The sequence below is a fragment of the Amblyraja radiata genome, chromosome 9 (assembly GCF_010909765.2).
Source record: "Amblyraja radiata isolate CabotCenter1 chromosome 9, sAmbRad1.1.pri, whole genome shotgun sequence".
NCBI lineage: Eukaryota > Metazoa > Chordata > Chondrichthyes > Rajiformes > Rajidae > Amblyraja > Amblyraja radiata.
This window is the reverse complement of record NC_045964.1, coordinates 16,581,592-16,604,398: the sequence shown is the minus strand read 5'-3', so window position 1 is coordinate 16,604,398 and position 22,807 is coordinate 16,581,592. Positions and strand designations below refer to the sequence as shown.

Sequence of the window (22,807 nt, the reverse complement as noted above, 5' to 3'; positions counted from 1 at the left end):
AACATGTACTGTTTTCATCTCTCCATTCAGCACAACAAGTCTTTGCCAATCGTTAGCCATCCATTTACACTAATCGTACTCAATCACATTTTATTCTCCTCATGGTCTCATCTAGTCCTCCCAGATTCTACCATTTAGCTACACTATAGGGACAATTTACAGTGGCTAATTAACCTACTAAACAGCAAGTCATTGGGACTCGAGGGCAAAACTGGAACATGCAGGAGAAACCCACATGGTCACAGGCAGATTGTGTACACTCCACACAGATAGTACCAGAGGTTGGGATTTAACCCATGCCACTAGAGCTCTGCGGCAGCACCTCTACTAGCTACGCCACTGTGCCGCCCAAGGTTGCAGATTGCCGGGACATATTATTGAAGTAAAAAAAAAGGGTCTTGACCCGAAATATCCCTTTTCCATTCCCTTCACTCGAACTGCCTGACTCGTTGAGTTACTCAAGCACATTGCTTTTTGTCAAGATTCCAGCATCTGCAGTTCCTTGCATCTCTCAACATGACATCTGTGTGGACCTCGAAGGGGAATTGCATATAGTCCCACTTAGCTAAAGTCAAATGATGCAAAATTGAAGGAAATTTATTGAGATGATTTAGAGACTGGCTGAAGAACTGTGAAAATTATTAAACTGTGGATACTACATTTTGTCCGGATGTAACATGTTGTGTGCCACCAAAATTTGTCTTGGGACCACACTGATTTTCACATCATTCACCTAATGATGTGATGATTGGTAGCATTGTAGGCAGTGCAGATGGAAGCATTAAATTACAGAGCACTTAGTCAACTAAAATAAAACAAGCAAGACAGCCAAATGATTTCAACATAGACAACTGTGAAGTCATCCATTCTGGAACTGAAAATAGGATGGTTCTTTTAAAATGCTTTAGAGCTAGAAAAGAAAGGCAGTTTTGCAAATCATTATAACGTCAAAATAAATTTGAAAGAATAATGGAAGTTAATATACTGGAGGGTGTGAGTGAAAAACACATTTTAGCTGCACGAAAATTTGGTGAGACCTCAAAATGGAACATGTGACCAAAGTCTACACTTGGAAGTTGGGTTGTCTAAAGTCCTGTGTTTAGTGGAACACCCTAGGGAAATTGGCCATCTCAAATGAGATCAATGCAGGATATTTTCTTTCCCTTTTTTATTTTACCTATTATCCATGCATTTAACCCACAAAGAGGGGAAGGGAATTATGGCAGAGAGGGGGAGAGGGGGAGAAGGGGAGAGAGAGGGGGAGGGGGAGGGGGAGAGGAAAATAGTGGAAATGCACGGAATGGAGGGAGTGGATCTTGTGCAAAGGTGATTAGTTAAACGTGGCATCATGTTTGACACAGACATTGTGTACCAAAACAACTGTTCCTGTGCTGTACAGTTCTACATAAATATATGTGTGTACATATATAACCACTTCAGTTTGACAGGTTATGTTGTATTTATGTTTTTTATCCCCGTTCTGGGTTCATAGGGCCAAGGATTGTGAATCTCAGATTTGAACCAAGGCAAGTTACTGACATAAAGGAGGATGGATCTGTTGGTATTGGAAACCATGCTGAGAAAATTCACCCGCATGAAACCCAAATTGAATGAGTTCATTAAAGCATCCAGGTTCAATGGGACTAGTCTTGTATTCACTTCTGATTGAAAGATTAAGGGATTACAGCATTTAAGATTGAGGACTTGATAGCAAGAAGCAATGGTTTCTATTCACAGAGTTCTGTACAGGGGGAGTAGACTTGGAGTTCAGGAAGTTGTGGAAGACATGCTTTCTGAGAGGCTGAGGCATAATTGAAAGTTTCCAAATGGAGACAAGGTGATGTATGAGCCACCCTGAGGGGTACAGAGCCAAGGAGGGATGAAGGAGCCACAATATGGAAACATTATGACCTGGTTGAATGGTAGAATAGGACCTAAGGCTAAACAGCCTCCTGCTTGCTATAATAGACCAGACGTAACCCCTGCTGTTTACAACAGCTAATTAATAACCTGGCGTGATCCTCAGCCTTCAGGTGCAAGGAACCTGGTGAAAGAATAGCAGTACTTTCTTGTTTCACATGTCCAGAGGATGCTTGGTCTCACAGAATGATTCACTTGGACTGGAACAGCAAGAAAGCAGCACAAGTACCAAGAACTAATGAAGGTTCTGAAAGGCTGAGTGAATTGAAAATGTCAGATCTTGCACAGATTGATTTTTTTTTTGCCAGGATATTAAAAGGGAAGGGAACTAAAATAGGTAAACAGCAAATCACACGACTTAATGACATTTTGAGTTAAGCTCCTTCATTCTGACTGAAAGAATAGCGGGGATTTAGCGCAAGGAGTGGGGAGGGGGGTGGGGGGTGCAAGAGCTGGCAAGTGATGGGTTGGGGGCAGCTGAATAGAGGTTTGATTTGTAGAAGGAGTTAGGTGGGGGAGGGAAGGGTGATGATAGTAAGAGAAGATGGAGACAACAAAGGGGGTGCGGATCAATGGGGTGCTGCAATACACAGGGTTCCTTGGAATGAACTCCACTTGTTCCAACACTAAAAAGTCAAGACAGCTTGATGTTTCAAAAAGTGCTGTGGAATGGCACAGTTAGTGGAGCCACATACCTCACAGTGCCAGAGATCCGGTTCGATCCTGACCTTGGGTGTTGCCTGTGTGGAGTTTGCACGTTTATCCTTTGACCGTATGGTTTTCCTCCGGGTGCTCCGGTTTCCACCTGCATCCCAGACACGTCCAGGATGGTAGGTTTAATGGCCTGTGTTAAATGGCCTCTGTAAAATTGCCTCTAGCCTGCAGGGCAGTAGTAGGGGGGGAATTGGTGGGAATATGGAGAGAGTAAAAATATTATTTATGTAGGATGAATGCAAATGAATGGTTGGTGTGGACTTGATGGGCTGAAGGCTTTGTTTCTATCCTGTATCTCACTTTGACTCAAGCTTTGAGCTGTTCAGTACCTGAAAGTTTAGATGGCCAGACTGTAGAGACAGATGAAGGGCGAGGGAGGCAAGTCAGGCAACAAAGGGGAAAATTGCTGCATCCACAAGTCTGAAAGGCTGGTGGCTTTGGGTCAGCCTCATTTTCCTCCTCTTGGTCTCCTGAGGATGAAGAGGTTAGTTTTAGTTTGGAGATATACAGCGCAGAAACAGGCCCTTCGGCCCACCGAGTCCGCACCGACCAGCAATCCCCGCACATTAACACAATCCTACAAACACTAGGGACAATTTAGACTTATACCAACCCAATTTACCTACACACTTGTACATCTTTGGAGTGTGGGAGGAAACCGAAAATCTCGGAGAAAACCCACGCAGGTCATGGGGAAAATGTACAAACTCATTACAGGCAGCACCCTGAGTCAGGATTGAACCCGGGTCTTCGATGCTGCAAGTGCTGTAAGACAGCAACTCTACCACTGCGCCACTGCGGTGTTTGTGTTATCCCCGCTAAATAATTCTTCCAAGGAATTGAAAATGATGCGCACTTTGGCAGCAATCTCTCATTCCACTGTCTGCTAAACCATGAGCATTTTACCAAGCCCTCATTCCCTCCCACTCATGATGTACTATTCCCAACAGGCAGGGATTTAAACTCTCCCTCACACTGCAAGCTGGTGAAACACCCTGGTTATTTGTCCCTGCTGATTTCCTTGTGTCCCTCCAACTCTATGAGCTGCCTTCCGGCAATCCTCAGACTTGGAGGGATTCTTGCTCAGAATTCACCCTCACGGCAAAGTATTTTAGTATGAAAAAAGATACAAAGATAGTAAAATAGTATAGAATCAAATTGTTCCAAACAAGGAAGGTAATATTGAAAATAGTTCAATCTGATGGGAACATCTCATTTAGATTTTACTCAATAAGTCATCTTCCATCATGCGATTAATTAAATTATAGAGTGAACATCAGACGTGGTTTATGTAAGGAGATGCGGCTGCTGACTTGAATGCATTTGCATCTCACAAACCTGCAAGCAGAACTACAATGAGTTAAGTCCTGGATAATGACAGTTCACTAATTTTGAGCCGGAAGTATTGTCTAATACTCCATGGTCATGCTTAACAGTCAGAGCCTTTGTCCCAGAGTGGAAATTATAACTAAACCTAAGGTGAGATGGGGAAAGTTTAATGGAGATGTGCAAGGCTAGTTTAGGAGACAGTGGCCCACCGGCCCTGACTACTCCCGCCTGAAGCCATCCCCCTGCCCCGGCTGCAGGACGTCCCCTCCCGTTCCCCACTGGCCCCCGACTGAAGCCGTCCCCCTCTCCAGGCTGCAGGACGCTCCCCTCCCTGACAGCCCCCGCGTGAAGCCATCCCTCTCCCCTGCCTGGAGAATGTTCACCCCCACCCTGACAGCCTCCGCCTGAAGTTGTGCCCATCCCCTGGCTGCAGGACACTCTACCCCTTGACAGCCCCTGCCTCAAGCTGTCCCCCTCCCCCAGCTGTTGGAAGCTCTCCCCCCTCCCCCCCCCCCGACAGCTGCCTGAAGCCATCCCTTTCCCCTGCCTGGAGGACGTTCACCCCCCTTCCCCCCCCCCCCCCGCCAGCCCCCGCCTGAAGCCGTGCCCCTCTCCCCCGGCTGCAGGACCCTCTCCCCCAACAGCCCCTGCCTCAAGCCACCCCCCCTACCCCAGCTGCAGGATGCTCGCCCCCCCCCCCCCCCACCACCAATCTGATCCTCTCCAAAGTTAGCGGTCAAGGTGATGTGGCTATTGCTGCAGCATCATCTGGGATAGCAGTTAAATTAATGGCTGGTGGAAGAACTGCACATTCTCGATTCAAGATACCCATCCAAGTGACCCAGGATACATTCTGCAACATTGACAAGAACTCTAACACGGCATGTTTGATGAGGCAAGTGAAACTCATTGTTTGGGATGAATGTCCAATGATTAGGAGGGAGAGCTTTGAAGCGGTGGATAGAACTCTTCAAGATGTATGCACCAACACTAAGCCTTTTGGCGGCATTCTTACCATTTGTTGCGGCTATTTTTGACAACCCCTTCCTGTAGGGAAATTATACTGATATTGAAAATTCCTGCATCAAGAAATCCTACTTGTGGAGACTTTTCACCAAGTTTCAATTACAGACGAATATGCGATTGAGAGAGGGAGAAGGAGACTATTCTCATTTTTTGTTGAAAGTTGGAGAAGATGAGATTTAAAAGAATGAAGATGATGAAATTGAAATGCCAGAAGACATGGTTCTATCAGCAAAAACACTGGAGGATTGTATAGATTTCATCTATCCCGCATTTTAAAATCCTGCAGAATTATTCTCCGACAATTGTATCTTGGTACCACACAACAATACGATGAGGCATCAATTCTACATGTATCAGACACTTCCCTGGAATCATTATGAAGTACTTTTCGTTCAATGCTGTCACTAAGGGAACTGATGCTACTCACTTCCCAACAGAATTCCTCGATTCACTCAACATCTCTGGTTTACCACCACTAATTGTAGTTGAAAAAAGGATCTCCGATCATGGGGTTAATGAGAAACTTGGAACCCCCAAAGCTATGCAGTGGAACGAGGATGATTGTGGAAGAGCTACACAATAATCTGATTGTTACACGAATCAACATGGGAGCCTTCAAAGATGACATTGTTCTCATTTCTGGGATAACACACAATTTGACAGAAGGCAAAGACATTCCCCTTCAGTGGAGCCAATTCACGATTCAGTCAAGTTTTGCTATGATGATCCATAAAGTGCAAGGACAAACCATGGAAAATGTGTTTATATACCTCGAGAAACCAGTATTTCAGCATGGAAAACTATATGCGTCTCTTAGCCGAGGAAAGGTGAAGGAAAATTTGTTTTCCTGAAGGATGGAACATCGACCAAGAATGTTGTCATTAAGGCATGCTTGGTTGAGCGATGACTTCTGAGGTAAATTCTCAACTTTTCTTCAAGTTAAAGTTTGACCACTCAATAATGTCTCTATATTAAAATTGTGTCTTTTTTTTCATCAACAGCAAAGAGACATTGAGACGTAGTGAGCAGCAGAAAGCAACAAGAAAGAACTGAACTGAATAAATCTCATCTTTAACATCTAAATTGTTGTTATATTTTAAGTTATTCACATTTTAAGCTTTAATAAATCTCTTTTCCACTTGCCGTGCCCGTCAGCTACGCCTGCACAGTAATACCTGCGTGTGTTACATCACAATGAGAACCCAATGGGCGGGAATGGCTGCTCCGCCAGAGAGCCGCTAAGAGTGGATGGGAGGGGGGGTTGGGGGAATGGAGTGAGTGTGTGTGTGGGGGGGAGGGATTGAAGGGAAAGGGGCGGAGTGGGGGGCAGTAAGGGGAAGGGGATCAGGGGCATCACAACGGGAATCCGTCAGCTGCGCCTGCGCAGTTGGGGGCTATGGGTGAGTGGTGGAGTATTGCGTTGGGGGACCAGGCCTCCTGTGTGCCAATGGGACCCAAAGGGTCCCACTTAGTCTAGTATGTTTTATCTTCCTGTTCTTACTTGTTTTTCCTGAGTTATGGTCAGCCTTGTTTTTTCTAACTACAGGGAATTAACTACAGACTTGGCCTTCTGTTTATGCACAATGTTCCATGGTTACACTAGTGGCAAGACTATGCAGTACAGTATGTCCTTGCATGGTTCCTTGTGCAGGCATTAAGCTCATCCTGTGAACCTTTGCAAATGCTGTTGCCTGTAGAGAATAGTTTTCTATTAGAAACCCACAAACTCCAAAATATGTTAGATTCTGGATTTTCCCCCCTCAATGTACACCAGTTTGCAAAGGATTAATATGCGGAATGTTGGCTTTCAACACTAACGTTCCTCTCTTCTTTCTTCTCCCCCTCCCTACCCCCCAGATCTCATGGATTTAAAGCGAAAACCAACGTAAGGATTCCAGGGAGAAGGTGGATGCTCTGGATAGATACAATGGCTGATATGAGGTGTATGACGAATCCAATCCATGAAAAGCAGCTGATGAATGTGTCCAAGCCGTCGGGTCCATCGACTGGAAGATTTGCAATTGATTGAATGCACTACCATGCATTCACACCTCAGGCTGTCCACACCTGCACCACTCCTATTGCCATCGAGACCCCTACAACGATCCAAATGATGAACCTTTACTCAAGACTCCACATCTCAGGCATGTCAGGTATTCTCAAGGATCCATGATCTCCAGAGATATGTCGGCCTTTCTCCATTTGATGAAGAGTTACCTCATTGTCTTTCATGAGACACAAAGCACCTCAGGCATCATTGCACCCATTACAAGAGCACAGATGGGAAGAGATTGCCAGCAGGAATCAACCAGATTATTTAGATTTATTATTGGAGGACTAGGACAATAGGCGACCACATTTTGAAGCAGATTAAAATAATGGGGGCTATTATACTTGTCGTCATTTAATAAGGCGTGTGACCCTTCAGCAATCTTCAGCCAAGTTACCCTATTTCTTCAGTCCCGACAGGACAGCCCTGCAATAGTGGCCTCAGGGTGCTCCTTCACCACGAACATGGTCCTGCCAGCACCGGACCGGCGGCATGTGTGCCTCTCCACCATCGTCATCATGAGCAGCATGGCCTTCATGGACGCCTACCTGGTGGAGCAGAACCAAGGGCCGCGGAAGATCGGGGTCTGCATCATCGTGTTGGTGGGAGACATCTGCTTCCTCATTGTGCTGCGGTACGTGGCTGTCTGGGTCGGAGCTGAGGTGAAGACCGCCAAGCGCGGCTACGCCATGATCCTCTGGTTTCTCTACATATTCGTCTTGGAGATTAAGCTCTACTTTATTTTTCAGAACTATAAGGCCGAGAAGAAAAACACGGACATAGTTGCTCGAAAGGCACTGACCTTACTGCTCTCCATATGCGTTCCCGGGCTATACCTCATCTTGATCGCTTTGGACAGCATGGACTATGTCAAGACTTTCAAGAAGAAGGAGGATCTAAGAGGACGTCTCTTCTGGGTAGCCTTGGATTTGCTGGATATTTTGGATATCCAAGCCAACCTGTGGGAGCCGCACAAGTCTGGCCTTCCGATGTGGGCGGAAGGCCTCATGTTTTTCTACTGCTATATTCTCTTGCTCATTCTGCCATGTGTCTCTCTCAGTGAGATCAGCATGCAAGGCGAGCACATAGCCCCACAGAAGATGATGCTCTATCCTGTTTTGAGCTTAGTAACCATCAACATAGTCACGATATTCATCCGGGCGATCAACATGTTACTGTTCCGAGACAGTCGGGTCTCGACCATATTTATTGGCAAGAACGTAATCGCGATTGCCACCAAGACTTGCAGTTTTGTAGAGTATCAAAAACAGGTCAAGAACTTCCCAGAAAATGCAATAGCTCTCGAGCTCCAGCAGAATTCCATCCCACACAATCAGACCATCCACAATACACAGGCTTCCTCACACAACCCAACCCCAACCAGAGAAATAGTGGACACATGACAGTGGGCAGTTCAACTATGGATTAGGAAACAGATGCTTTCCAAAGGTGGTCTGGGGAGAGATCTAATGGGGAGGAAACACTTCCGGACTCTGAAGAGCAAAGACTGTTCCATATCCCATAAGAATGCATGGATGGGCTGACAGAAATCAGTGTTCACCCCCTCTCTCACTCGTCCCCCTTCCTGATGGTTTCCTATTGCTAGCCTCTTGCTACAACTCAGGCACCAAAAGGAGAGTTTGACAGCAGCTTTGGGATTGGACCTGAAACAGTTCAAAAGATTACCTTTGCCCTGGAGCTTGAAGCCACCCAGCGAAGTCACGACAAAGTGTTGTTTTTTTTTCTCATAATGAATGATATATTGGATTTGTCATTCCTAAGACTCAAGACTTTAAATGTTCAAATTTCTAACATCCGAATAAACATGTTTACTATGATGGCCACGGTTTTACAAAACATATTTTGAGATCTAACTGTATTTTCAGAAACAGAGTATTTAACTTATTGCAGAAATTACATTTCTGTCAAATTTTAATCAGAAGATGACTGGGATGTAAAGGATACTAAGGGAATAAGTCTAGCTTTGACCAGGGACCAGTTGGCCTTGAATCATTACATTTTTCTGTTCAGGTAGACGAGTCATTTAGTTGCATTCACCTCCTTTGCATTTGCAACTCATGAGCATTAATTTAATCCCAATTTCTCCAACTCATGTGAAACCACTCAGTCTTTTGATTTACTGATCTGGATAACCGATGAAAGTTGATATCCTGCGCAACAATGAAAATATATATTCAATTCCAAACTAAATCATAGGCAGTCATTGTTTTATAGCCCTCAGTCATGCAGCAGAGAAACAGGCCCTTGGGCCTGCATTGCCTATAAACTGCGCATTGCTGCCTTTAAAAGAACAGATTATAATGGAAAGGTTTGAACATACTCCAAGTCACTATTTTTATGCTGTATCCATTTCTTCTATTTGTTCACAGGCCTGACCTGCGACTCCCCTAATTGCTAGTGTGAGTTCCAATGTTACCATTTGTTAGTAGTGATGAAATACCTTTTGGAAACCAAATTGAGAAACTGACTACTATCTTTAAATAAATGAGCCAGTGGGGTTGATGAAGGATGATGTTAATCTAATATCTCTGGTAGAAGGAAAAGTGACAAGGAATTACTCAATTTCAATCATGGTGGATGTGTTTTGTTTTAGAGCATCTTTGTTGTGCTTGTTTTACATTCTCAGCCCATTCCCTGTCATTACTGAGCTAACAGCTGCAAGTGTCTCCAAAGAGATTTTGCCCCATCAGTCACTCAACTGCAAGACTCTGTTAAATCGTTTTTGACAGTTCATTTTTGTCTCCTGGCAGAGAAAGATAGAAAATGAGTTGATATGCTGAAAATGAAATAAAATATATTTGTTTGACAGACAACAAAGGGCCTTATAATTGAATAATGAGAGGAACTTTGGGGATTGCATTAGAAACCAGGGAGAAAACAGAGCTAAAGAAATCAACACTTTCCAACAGAAAAATAAAAACTGCAACACAGACATTAATTTCTCACATCTTGAAGATTGCGCCTTTGTTTACATTATTGATTATTTTTTTCAGTATTTGGCAGTCACTGCAAAACCAAAATGTGGTTATATTAATCTAGCCTCCCCTTTAATATATCAGGCTAAGGAAATAGAGGGTCAGATTGATGGATTCAATTAAGGAAGCACAGTGGCACAGTGGTAGAGTTGCTGCCTTGCAGTGCCATCGACCCGGGTTCCATCCTGACCTACGGTTGGTGTCTGTACAGAGTTTGTACATACTACCTGTGACCGAATGGGTTTTTTCCGGGTGCTCTGGTTCCCTCCCACACTTCAAGTACATACAGGTTTGTAGGTTAATTAGCTTCTGTAAATTTCCCCTAGCATGTAGGATAGTGCTTGTGTATGGGGATGATCGCTGGTCAGCTGAAGGGCTGTTTCCACGTTGTATCTCTAAATTCTAAAGTCTAAAGTAAAGTGGAGACTCAAATGCAACTTAAACACCAGCGTGGATGATGGCCCAAATGGTTTCTAATATATATTGTAATCGTGTGCCTGAGTAATAATATTTTGGGCTCAAACTCCACTCTAGAGACACAAGATCATAATCAACACCGATACATCAAGCACTTTCCCAAGAGAGCGCTGCACTATTGAAGGTCCTACCTTTTAGATGAGATGCCAAACCAAGGCTCCATTTGAGCTTCCAGGACTGTGTAATCAGAATATCACTCACACTACAACATAAGATTTCCTGGCCAATATTTGCCTGTAACCAACATCACGTGACCTTATCATTATCTCAATAGTGTATATAAATGTGTAGGAAGGAACTGCAGATGCTGGTTTACACCGAAGATAGACACAACATGCTGAAGTAACTCAGCGGGTCAGGCACCATCTCTGGAGAAAAGGAATAGGTGACATTTCAGGTCGGAACCGTCTGAAGAAGGCCACCTGTGTTACTCCAGCATTTTGTGTCTATCTAGCATAAATAAATTGACTGCTACCTTTGCCAATATTGCAATCATGCCTAACTTCAATAAGCACATCACTGTCTGAAATGTGTTTTAGATATCAACGGGATAATACAATTGATCTTGGATCAATGGGTGAATTACAAAGGATCACATCTTTATATCATCTGGTCACACACAACTTCTGTGAGCTGAACGGTTTATTTAATAGAATTTTGTCTTTTAACTCAGTTAATTGGCTTTACAACTGATCTTTCATAAATGTACAGGTAACATGTTTTGAGTTTACATAACCTTCTGTGAAGAGTTCTCAGCTGAAGACGTATCCACCATTGGCGAGAGTGTAGGGAGTTCCAAAAGATGGAACAACACCATAGGATTTGCCATTCAAGAAATGATCTAAATTCCTTTGCTTCAGCATTTGTCACATTGAATATTAAAAAAAATTAATATTTACTAGAGTTCTGATTAGCAACATGCAATCTTAGTCAGCAGCCAGCTACACATGAAAGGATCTCCTGGTTTTAAGATCGATTTAATCTAATTTTGTCAATGGCAAATGATGGAGGGGTAGCTTTGCTGACATTAATTTGAGGCTTGTAACATTGACCAACATACTGGCAACATTCCTATCAGAATTACATACTATTTATTGTATAGGATTAGGTTATTGAGCCAAACATTTTGTAGATACACAAAGTCTTTCTCTCTTTCATCCAACCCCATCACCATGGGTAACACAGTGGTGCAGATGATGGAGCTGCTGCCTCCAGCACCAAGGATCCAGGTTTGATCCTGACTTCAGCTGCTGTGTGTGTGTGTGTGGAAATTGCACCTTTTCCCCTGTGACCACATGGGTTCCCTCCGGGAGCTGCGGTTTCTTCCAGAATGATTTGTGGGTTTGTAGGTTCATTGGCCTCTGTAAAGTTGTCTTTCATGTGTAGGGAGCGAATGAGAAAGTGGGATAACATTGAACTCGTATGAACGGGTGTTCACTGATCAATGTGGATTTGGTGGGCCGAAGGGCCTGTTTCTGTGCTGGATCTCCAATTACACCACATTATCATGTAACTCTTCTCATTGAAACACAACAAAAGCAATTATGCAAATAAGTGCTTCTCTTGTGATAAAGCATTGTGCAAAACATCATTCTCCTATTTAATTAACACTAGTTGGAAACATTTAAGGGCCTGACCCACTTGGCTGTCATTTACGCGACAGGCCGGTCGTGACTTGCGCGCGTCATCACGCGTCTTCATGCGTCAGCACAGCCGTCTGGAGCGCGTGACGTCATTTGAATACCCAGTTTATGATATTTACCCAGTTTATGATATTTATGGTGATTTTCTAAAATGTTCCAGTTTCTTGAGTGGTGCTAGCAATTGGAATACTGCAGATGTAATGCCCCTATTCAAAAAAGAAGTGAATGAAAAGTAGCAAGCTGCAGACCAAATTAATCTGTAGGAAGAAACTGCAGATGCTGGTTTGAATTGAAGATAGACACAAAATGCAGGAGTAACTCGGCGGGACAGGCAGCATCTGTGGAGAGAAGGAATGGTTGATGTTTCTTCAGTCTGAAGAAGGGTCTCGACCCGAAATGTCACCCATTGCTTCTCTCCAGAGATGCTGCCGGTCCCGCTGAGTTACTCCAGCATTTTGTAACACTTATCTGGTTTGCTCTTCTATTTCTACCAACTGCACCCCTTCTCATGTCTTTCGTTCATCCAGCTGTAGGAGACACAACATTTGTCTTTTTAAACCTCTTCCTTACCCACAATGCAGGGACCCAAGCAGTCATTGCAAGTGGAGCATCAATTCACTTTTGCACTTTCCGGTTTAGTACATTTTGGTGTTCACCACGTAGTTTTCTCTACGAAACTGTGCAAATGTTTAAATCGCGCGCGCTTATAGCCATGACGCGTAAAAGGCGGGCCGACTGCGTATGGGCAGCACGCTGCGGCGCATGGTTACGCACGGTTTTGTGCCGTACAAAATCCTGGAGCATCGCGCGATACCGTGGGCAACTCCATACCCCTCTGCGCTTCTCCATGCAACCTTCCCGCGCGGCTCACACGCTACCCATGCGTCTCAATGCAACGACGGGGTCGCATAAATGGCGTGCAAATGACGTCCAAGTGGGACAGACCCTTTACTCATCAGCACACAAAGTTCAGGATAGCTTTTTCATTTTTTTTTCCACAAAAAAATCACATCAAAGGCAAACAATTACTCTTAATTTCATTTTGTGGTGGAAAATATTGAAGCATTTAAGAAATGCCTGAATGAGAACTTGAATTGACTAGCTTTGAAGACTACAGGCCAAATGCTGCAAGATGGGATTAATTTGGATAGGTGACACTGGTCAGCATGGATGTGGTGGGTTGAATGACCTATTTCCATGCTGAACTGGTTTTGGGTGTATGGAACGAGCTGCCAGAGGAGGCAGTTGAGGCAGGGACTATCCCAACGTTTAAGAAACAGTTGGACAGCTACATGATTAGGACAGGTCTGGAGGGACATGGACCAAATGCAGGCAGGTGGGACAAGTGTAGCTGGGACATGTTGGCCGGTACAGGAAGGTTGGGCTGAAGGGCCTGTTTCCACACTGTATGACTCTAAGTTTATTCACAGTCGTCAACGATGGAGGATATTTCGACAAAAGGTACTGACTTTCCCTAAAGAGTACAAGAAGTAAACTGTACATGTGCTGCTTTGGCAATCAACAAACTCCTCACACCTCCTATGCTGGTTAATCTCTAGTACTTGCAGCTTGATAAATCTTATCTAACAACCTCTGCGGCATGTGAACATAGGAAGATTAAATACATGATAAAAATGCAGGTGATCAGTCAAGACTTCAAATCCAATTTAAAACACAAGAAGGTAGTTAGGGTTTGTTGTTTAAATCAAACTCAAATTCCACTACTTCTGCCTTTATTTCAATCTTGTCTGTATTCTGATCAAACCAGCAAAGTTGAGGAAAATTATTATCCACAATTGTACTAATTTCTAGAATGTATATGGTTGCAAAGCTTTTGTGAATGGACTATCCATTTTACTGAAACCCTTTATTCTATACCAACTACAAACTTTACTAATCACTGCAGTTACATTGATGTCCATATGGTTTCACTTGCTGCCGTTATTTCTAAATTACTGGTGAGTTTTGCAGATTTAACAGGAGAAAATTTAAAGAAAATTAATTTATATTCAAAAATGTCTGGATTACTGAAACACATACATCATTGTATTACAAAAGAAACGTGAGCCACTCATGTTAGCAGAGACACAAGATAATCCTAGCAAAGATGTACAAGTTTGTAGAATAATTGGCTTCGGTAAAAATTGTAAATTGCCGAGTGTGTAGGATAGAGTTAGTGTACGGGAATCGCTGGTTGGTTTGGTCTCGGTGGGCCGATAGGCCTGTTTAAGCACCGTATCTTTAAACTTCTTCTCCTTGCGTATGGCCTGCACAGCCTAAAGTTGTAGGTCAACTTGTTCTATTTGATCTTTTGTTTGTGCACGTCGGGTTGATTGCATTCGTCAAAACAGGGTGGACCACGTGAAGGTTGCAATCTCCCACACCATCTTTAAACTAAATAAACATGTGGCAACCTACACTGCTAATTACCCTACCAACTCATAGTAAAGTGGACACATTTTCACATCAGCCAATTAGGTCCTCACTAGATCCTCACTATTTGACCACACTACCCAGGATACACAGAATAGGTCAGCACTGTTAGATCATTGGGGGGGGGGGGGATTTGGAACTGGGATGATCATTAATTTGCTCAAATCGGTTCTGCCATTCCATTAGCATGAGCCATTCCAGTGGGCCGTTCCCTGTGGGGGAAGCTCGGAAGTCGCCGAGCTTGGCCTCGAAGAGCAGGGGCGGCACGGTGGGGCAGCGGTAAAGTTGCTGCCTTACAGCGCTAGCAGCGCCGGAGGCCCGAGCTCGATGCCGACTCTGGGTGCTGTCTGTACGGAGTTTGTACGTTCTCCCCATGACCTACATGGGTTTTCTCCGAGATCATCGGTTTCCTCTCGCACTCCAAAGACGTACAGGTTTGTAGATTAATTGGCTTAATATCGTGTCAATATTGTCCCTGGTTTAGTGTGTGTAGGGTAGTGCTAATGTGCGGGGATTACTGGTCGGCGCAGACTCTGCGGGCCGAAGGGCCTGTTTCCATGCCGTATCTCCAAACTAAGCTAAAATGGTACCAAAATATGGCGATGTCCAAGAACTCAACTGTGCAGTCCATACGTGACAATAAAGAGCCATTGCCCCATTAGACCATTGCTGATCTGTACCTTAACCTTGCCCAACAATAATCAATACATATCAGTCTTGGAAATTACAATTAAAACGCAGCACCAACACCATCTTGGGAAAACAACTTTGAAATTTCTACTCCTTCCGATCAATGTGTGTTGAATTCATTCCTGAGTACATGGGGTCCAGCATTTGTGCCTTGTTCAAACATGGGAAGGAAATAGTTATTATTATTCACTATGCTACTGTAGTATATCTAAATTGACGCAACTTCTCCTCACAGTATGGACCCTTGTGATGGCTAATATTTCTCAAACCAGTTTAAAGACACAGCCTTTATTATTCCCCACCTTGCCAGAGTCAGGTGAACAGCAGGTCATTTAAGGGGAAGAGAAGCCAAAATTTCAGATCTTAGGAGCACGCACCTAGACAAATGTTTATTAAATGCTATTTGCCCCGCTCAATGAGGTCATATTTTAAACCAGCATTTCCTTTCCCGCAAACCATGTATAATGTATTTTGCATGGTCTCGTTATCCGAGATTGGTCTTGGTTGTCACATCAGTGGTCAGATGCAGAACACAAGCAATAATGTGAAAATTAACTAATCTATCACTGCAGACCTCAAGGACAAAATGAATTCTAACATTTACAGTGTGTAAGGAATGAATGTCCAAATGTCTACTACGTGACTAGTTGATTAATGTGAGGGCTGGGAGGAACAGAGGTGGGATACATGAATGACAGAGAGGCTAGAGGTGACGAAAGCATTGTAGCTGTTTGACCTTTTAACCAGTTAAACACTTTCCCATATCGTGTGTGTAGGAGTGTGAATGTATGGGGATGGCCAGTTGGCGCGGACTTGGTGGGCTGTTTCCGCTCTGTATCTCTAAACTAAACTAAAAAGAATACTTGGCATCCTGAACAGTATTCACCCAGTCTCCCCCACAACAGCACCACTGGAAAAGGTCATTCCTGGACAAAAAAAACAAACATTTATCTCCATTTTGTACCTGAAGAAGTGGGACCAATCATTCCCCCGATTTGCATCCTTTCGTCTAAAATATGATTCAGTCTTGCCTGTGAATAAATCTTAGCTGTCTTCCGATCAGATAATTGTTGTTTGTTTGGTCACTTTCCTGCAAGCCTTCCTTCTCATTAGTTGTGTCCTTCCGTCTGTGCCTCAGGAAGCGGCAAATTACCTCCCTTATATTTTATTGCCTTGTTTCTAAAATGTCATTCATTTTTTGTTGAATTTCACCCTGTAAACATGCCCAGGATCCTGGCCTTGACAGCAGACATCATCACTTCTCCAGCAGAAGAGACCAAGTGGAGGAAATTTAAATTTTCTGTGTGGCTCGAGGCTGCTTTGTGATTGCGTTCGTAAGCAGCGAGCAGATGCCATTCATAACTCGTTTGCAATGAATGCTGATCACAAGTGGGAGCTCGGATTGCTTGCAGGTTACCAAGTTCAAGCCAGTTTATTGTCATGTCTCCCTGATAGGACAATTAAATTCTTGCTTTGCTTCGGAACTCAGCTGCATAACCGGTTGAACAATATGGAATGGAGGTACATCTCTTGCTACAAGGTCTAAAGAAGCAATGTATTTGGATCCAGCAGGTAACTGAACCAGGAGGCGGGTTGAAATAACAATTTTAATTGTGCTTCCCACTCCCCTCCAACCCCTCACCAAACTTGCTCTGATCTGTCCTGGTGCTGATTATACCACCTCCTGCAACCTCCCCCCATAGCGATCTCAATTGTCTCTCCTGCTTGAGGTTATTGCCAATGGGATCTCACCTTCTGCACTCCTACTGAGAGCTCTCTTCCTTCGATATCCTCCTGTGTTCCTGGGCTTTTCTTCTGCCACGATTTCTCTGCCCAAAATAGTTTTTTAGTTTAGTTTAGAGATACAGTGCAGATACAGGGCCTTTGACCCGCCCCGCGTACACGCAACCAGCGATACCCATACACTAGCACACCAGGGACAATTTTTACCAAAGCCAATTAATCTACAAACCTATACATCTTTGGAATGTGGGAGGAAACCAGAGTACCCAAGGAAATCCCATACGATCACAGGGAGAACGTACAAACTCCGTACAGCATACGTCCGTACATCAAGATATCTCCAACTGTGACCTACTTGCCTCAGCAGTCTCTCTTTCCATCATCATTGCTGTTGTAATCTCTAGAATTGTTGATCCATCCTCAATGATGCCGTTCGCCCTGGAGGTACTTCATTTAGACTATTACTAATGAGGTGTCCAGGATTCCTGAGATAACACAGACTAAAATCTCTGGAGAGCATGAGTGAATCACAGGCACTGCCAAAGATTTTATAGCAGAGCAAGATAGAGCACTCCTCCGAAATCCAATGGACTGACGTGTAGTACGTGACGGAACGTCACGGCCGCCATTTCTTTAAGCGTAAGGGAGGGAGAGAGAGAGATCAGGAGAACGAGAGAAGAGAGGGAGAGAGAGATTCGAGAGAAGAGAGGGAGAGAGAGATCGAGAGAAGAGAGGGGAGAGAGGGATCGAGAGAAGAGAGGGGAGAGAGGGATCGAGAGAAGAGAGGGGAGAGGGATCGAGAGGGGAGAGGGAGAAGGGGAGAAGGGGGGAGAGGGAGAAGGGGGGAGAGGGAGAAGGGGGAGAGGGAGAAGGGGGAGAGGGAGGGTGGAACGATAGCATGTTATAACGTTCAGCCGTCCCATTCCGACCAAAGATTATAGAGCAGAGCTCCTCTCGTATATCTTTGATTGCAACCGCCGCCGCCGCCGCCGAACCCCCCGGCCCACCATTGCACCCAAAGATGATAGAGCAGAGTTGTATAATCTTTGATTGCACCCTTCTTCATGGCGGGCTTGTGATCTTTGCTTGTGATGTCTCGACAATTCAAGGGCTATAACGGATAACAGCCGCCGCGTTCTCGGACTTGAATCTGAGCTCGAAAAATCTCGTGGTCACTGGGCCTAATGTGTCCCGCGGGCCATATTGTGGAGACCAATCCCTTACAAGAACAAAACCAAAAACGTACAGAAGTGTTAAAATTGTCTTTATTATAGTGGTAAGTAAAGATCTATTAAAAATAAGTCTAATACCTTTCTAATGTACCGACAAACCCAGTTTCCCAATGGCCGTTGATGGGAGAACAGAAAATAACATTTTCACGACAGAATATCAACAAAAAATAATAATAATATTTTCTTTCCTTTCTTTTTTATCGGGGAACCTAAAGAATGACAGGTCTGGTCGTTTAGATTTACGATTAGAACAATTGATAGCGGAGCAGTGAGATGAAGATTTAGATGAGGACGCCATGACAGCCCAATAAAATGCTCAATAAAATGGCGTCGACAATCACACACGTCATACTACGCGTTTTTCGAGGAGTGGTCTATCTTGCTCCTCTATAATCTTTGGGCACTGCATTATTCCAGTTCACAGCCACTCACTTGAACTAATGAGCAATGTAAAGATGATGTGAACTTCCCTTCACCAAATCTACAGGCAAGATTGCAAAGGCCAGGTTGCTCTGCATTGGTGATATTCACTGCCTATTTAACTCAATGATACAGCGTCTACAGATGACTCTCTGAGATTGTCAAGCAATATGCACAGTTGAAATCAAATAAAGCTCACCAATTAACACATTGAACTTCCATGGTATGATCCATTCAGCCTAGAAATCGAAAACAATGCTTTAAAAAAAAAAATGCTATCTTGATTATTATTATAATAATAATATTATTATTAATAATAATTATTATTATAATATATGTTTTAAATACCACAGAAACACTTTGAGACCAAACTCCCTCCCACTGGCTGAATTGCCTGGGTTTTATAAGGAGTAGGCTGATGAGGTTCAGGAGGCCAAAGCAATATCTGCTAATTAGACCCAGCTGTTACCAATGATCATGTCATAACTGAAAGGAGCAGAATTAGGCCATTCAGCCCATCAAGTCTACCCCACCATTCAATCATGGCTGATCTATCTCTCCTTCTTAACCCCAGTGTCCTGCCTTCCCCCCATAACCCCTGACCCATACTAATCAAGAATCTATCTATCTCCGCCTTAAAAATATCCATTGACTTGGCCTCCCCAGCCTTCTGTGGCAAAGAATTCCACAGATTCACTACCCTCTGACTAAAGAAACTCCTCCTCATCTCCTTCTCAAAGGAACATCCTTTAATTCTGAGGTAATGACTTCTAGTCTTTATTTTATTTCATTTTAGTTTAGTTTAGAGATACAGAGTGGAAACAGACCCTTCGGCCCAGCGAGTCTGCACCGACCAGCGATCCCCTCACACTAACACTATCCTTCACACACACACAGGACAATTTACAATCATACCAAGCCAATTAACCTATAAACCTGTACATCTTTGGAGTGTGGGAGGAAACAAGAGCACCCGTAGAAAACCCACGTGGTCACAGGGAGAATGTACAAGCTCCATACAGACAGCACCCGTAGTCTGGATCGAACCCAGTTCTCTGGCCCTGCAGCAGCTCTACCGCTGCACCACCGTGCTGCAACTAGTCCTAGACTCTCCCACTAGTGGACACATCCTCTCCACATCCACTCTATCCAAGCCTTTCACTATTCAGTACGTTTCAATGATGCTGGGGATTGGCCTCTCCTGGCCTGTCCACCAGTGATAGAGATCAGAGAAGCATTTAAGGGAGGGGGCGCTGTCACAACCTCAACAAGGACTCTCCTCTCACCTTCAGATAGTGCAAGGCCATTTGATGCCAATTTGATATTAGAAAGCACATCCACGACCCCATTCCATTACAGTGGCCACCTTACCTTCTAACTGAAACGTGAACACAATTGCAGAATAAACACAAGCACTTCATCATTATTCCAATCGATTTTTATGCATCTGACTGTGACATGAACAATATAAATCTAAACAAGCCCTTTGAATGTCCCTACTAATGTCCCCGTCTACCTGTCCCATGCATTGGTGGTTCAGCAACTGCAGCAAGGCTGGTGCAGCCTGCTGCGATGCAATGGAAGAAGCGGCAGCGGATGACCCGGGGGCGTGAAACCCTGGAACGAGATGGACCTGATTCACACAGCGGCATTTTGTCAATCGCAGTGGCTCCCTTTAGCATGGGTGTCAGGGGTTATGGGGAGAAGGCATGAGAATGGGGTTGAGAGGGAAAGAGAGATCAGCCATGATTGAATGGTGGAGTAGACATGATGGGCCAAATGGACTAATTCTGCTCCTAGAACTTATGAATTCTGGTGTGGCTTGTTGGCAGTCAACAGCCAGACAGTCCCGCATGCTCTTACTACTGCGGAAGGAGCAGGACCCAAACCTCGTCGTTCTTGGGTCCTGCTTGGTCATCCTTCATGGTGTAGTGATACAAACAGGTTCCGAGAATTCGGATCTGTGCAGAAGAAAGAACACGTCAAACATATAGGTTAAAAATGTAACAATTATCAACAATGACAATAAAAACGATTAAAATAATCTCACATGCCTCACAACCGCATGTCGGGATAGACGGTCCTGGCACCATTCCTGATCTTGGCCCAATGAGAAGATCAGTGAGCTCTAGAGCAGCGCTCCATAAACCAGTACTTCTTCCCCAATCTACAAACACCAGTCAACTATATTTTAAAACCAGCTGTCCTCCCTCATATTGAAAACAAGAGTTATTTATTATACCAGAATACGAGCTAATCGCTGTTGTCCGGGAAGAAAAGTGTGTCTTTTCTACTGCATGTCCATGTAGCTGCATGATACGAAGACTAATTCTTCTATGTGATCACCATTATTTTTCAGAGCACTCAATTGTTTTTCTAAGCGAGCTTGCTTGCTCGATCTTTCATATAGTCAGTCGCACACAACTCAATTTTAGCTGAAATGCCTGTTCAACCCCGATGTTACACACGGCCATTTTGCAACATCTCCCGTGATACTCCACAGCTCTCCAGGGCAAATGTACCATCATGAACACTCATTAAGTTTTCTCCTTAAGCTGTTTAGCTGAAGTCTCCATTAAAACATAGAACATTGACCAGTTCAGCACAGGAACAGGCTCCCAATGACTATGCCAAACATGATGACAAGGTGAAGGTTATGGATGTGGAAAGTATTGCCTGAGGATTCTTGGTGAGTGGCTGTAGATGGTACACACTGCTGCTATGGTGAGTCAGTGGTGGAGTGAGTGATGGTGGGGGAACCTATCAAGCAGACTAATATGTCTTGTAGGGTGTCAAGCTTCTTGAGTGTTGTTGCAGCTGCACTCATCCAGGCAAGTGTAGTGTATTCTGTAACACTCCTGACTTGTCCTTTATAGGTGGTATATGGCATTATAGTATATATGACTATGTGAGAGTCATAGATGGTGGACAGGCTTTGGGGAGTTAGAAGATGAGTTATTCACCACAGGATTCCTAGCCACTGACCTGTTCTAGTAGCTATCTGTATATATGGCTATTCCAGTTGGGTTTGTGGTCAATGGTAACCTCCCGAATATCGATAGTGGGAGATGCAATGATGGTAATGCTACTGAATGCCAGGTAGAACAAGAATAGAGTGCATCTGGCTTTCACCTTGCATCAAACTAGCCTCTGCATTCTCCACGAGTGCAAGAGTTTAGAACCAGAGGGCATAGCATCAGAATCAAAGGGAGAAAGAAGATGAGGAATTTATTTACAGTCAGAGGGTGGTAAATCTGTGGAATTCATTGCCACAGATAGCTGTGGAGGCCATCATTGGGTATTTTTAGATGGAGATTGACAGATATTTGTTTTGTAAGGGTATCAGTGATTATGGGGAGAAGGCAGGAGAATAGGGTTGAGAGGAAAGATAGATCAGCCGTGATTGAATGGCCAAATGGCTTACTTCTGCTCCTATAACTTATGAACATGAATAGATCATCCATCACAAATTCTTCCACGATCAATGAGATCCCACCACCAGACACATCTTCACCCTCCCCTTGCAGGCATTCCAAAGGGACCATTTTTGTTGTGACTCTCTCTTCCACCTCCACCAATTTTCATGCAACTGGAGAAGATACAACAGCTGTCATTACACCTCTTTCCTTCCCAATATCCAGGCACACACGACACTCCTTCCAGATGAAGCAGGATTTAGATAGGCGCATGAATATGCAGGGAATGGAGAGATCATGTCCGGGCAGAGGGGATTAGTTTATCTTAGCATCATATTTGGCACAGACATCGTGGACCGAAGTGCCTGATCACGTGCTGTACTGGCCTCTGTTCCAGAGTACTGCATTCAAAATATGGCCTCTCCCTTCAATACTGGAGAAACCAAATGCAGATTGAGTGCCCTCTGTATGGGGTAGGTCTGCTGAGGTGACCCTGTGCTTCCAGTTGCCTGCCACTTTAGCATTTCATCTCATTCTCACTAACCTATCTCTCTCTTCTTTCCATTCAACCAAGCCTTAACTTATAAATGTGTCGTTCTTTTTGTATCATCAATTCCAGGATCATTTCAAAAAGGGTGATGCTTGCCCAGATGTATTCCTTAGCCGAAGACATGAATATCATTCTTCAACTATGCTTCTCTGAAACGTATCAATGGAA

At 44.1% G+C, this 22,807-nt stretch overlaps 1 protein-coding gene across 1 annotated transcript in view; it reads left to right on the top strand.

Moving 5' to 3' along the window:
- Positions 1–8,879, top strand: part of tmem121 (transmembrane protein 121) — an 80,593-nt gene extending 71,714 nt beyond the window's left edge. The window contains exon 2 of the mRNA XM_033026788.1: positions 6,847–8,879. Within this exon, the coding sequence (XP_032882679.1) occupies positions 7,504–8,442 (939 nt within the window). The 5' untranslated portion in view covers positions 6,847–7,503 and the 3' untranslated portion in view covers positions 8,443–8,879. The remainder of the gene's footprint in view (positions 1–6,846) is intronic.
- Positions 8,880–22,807: the final 13,928 nt, after the last annotated feature.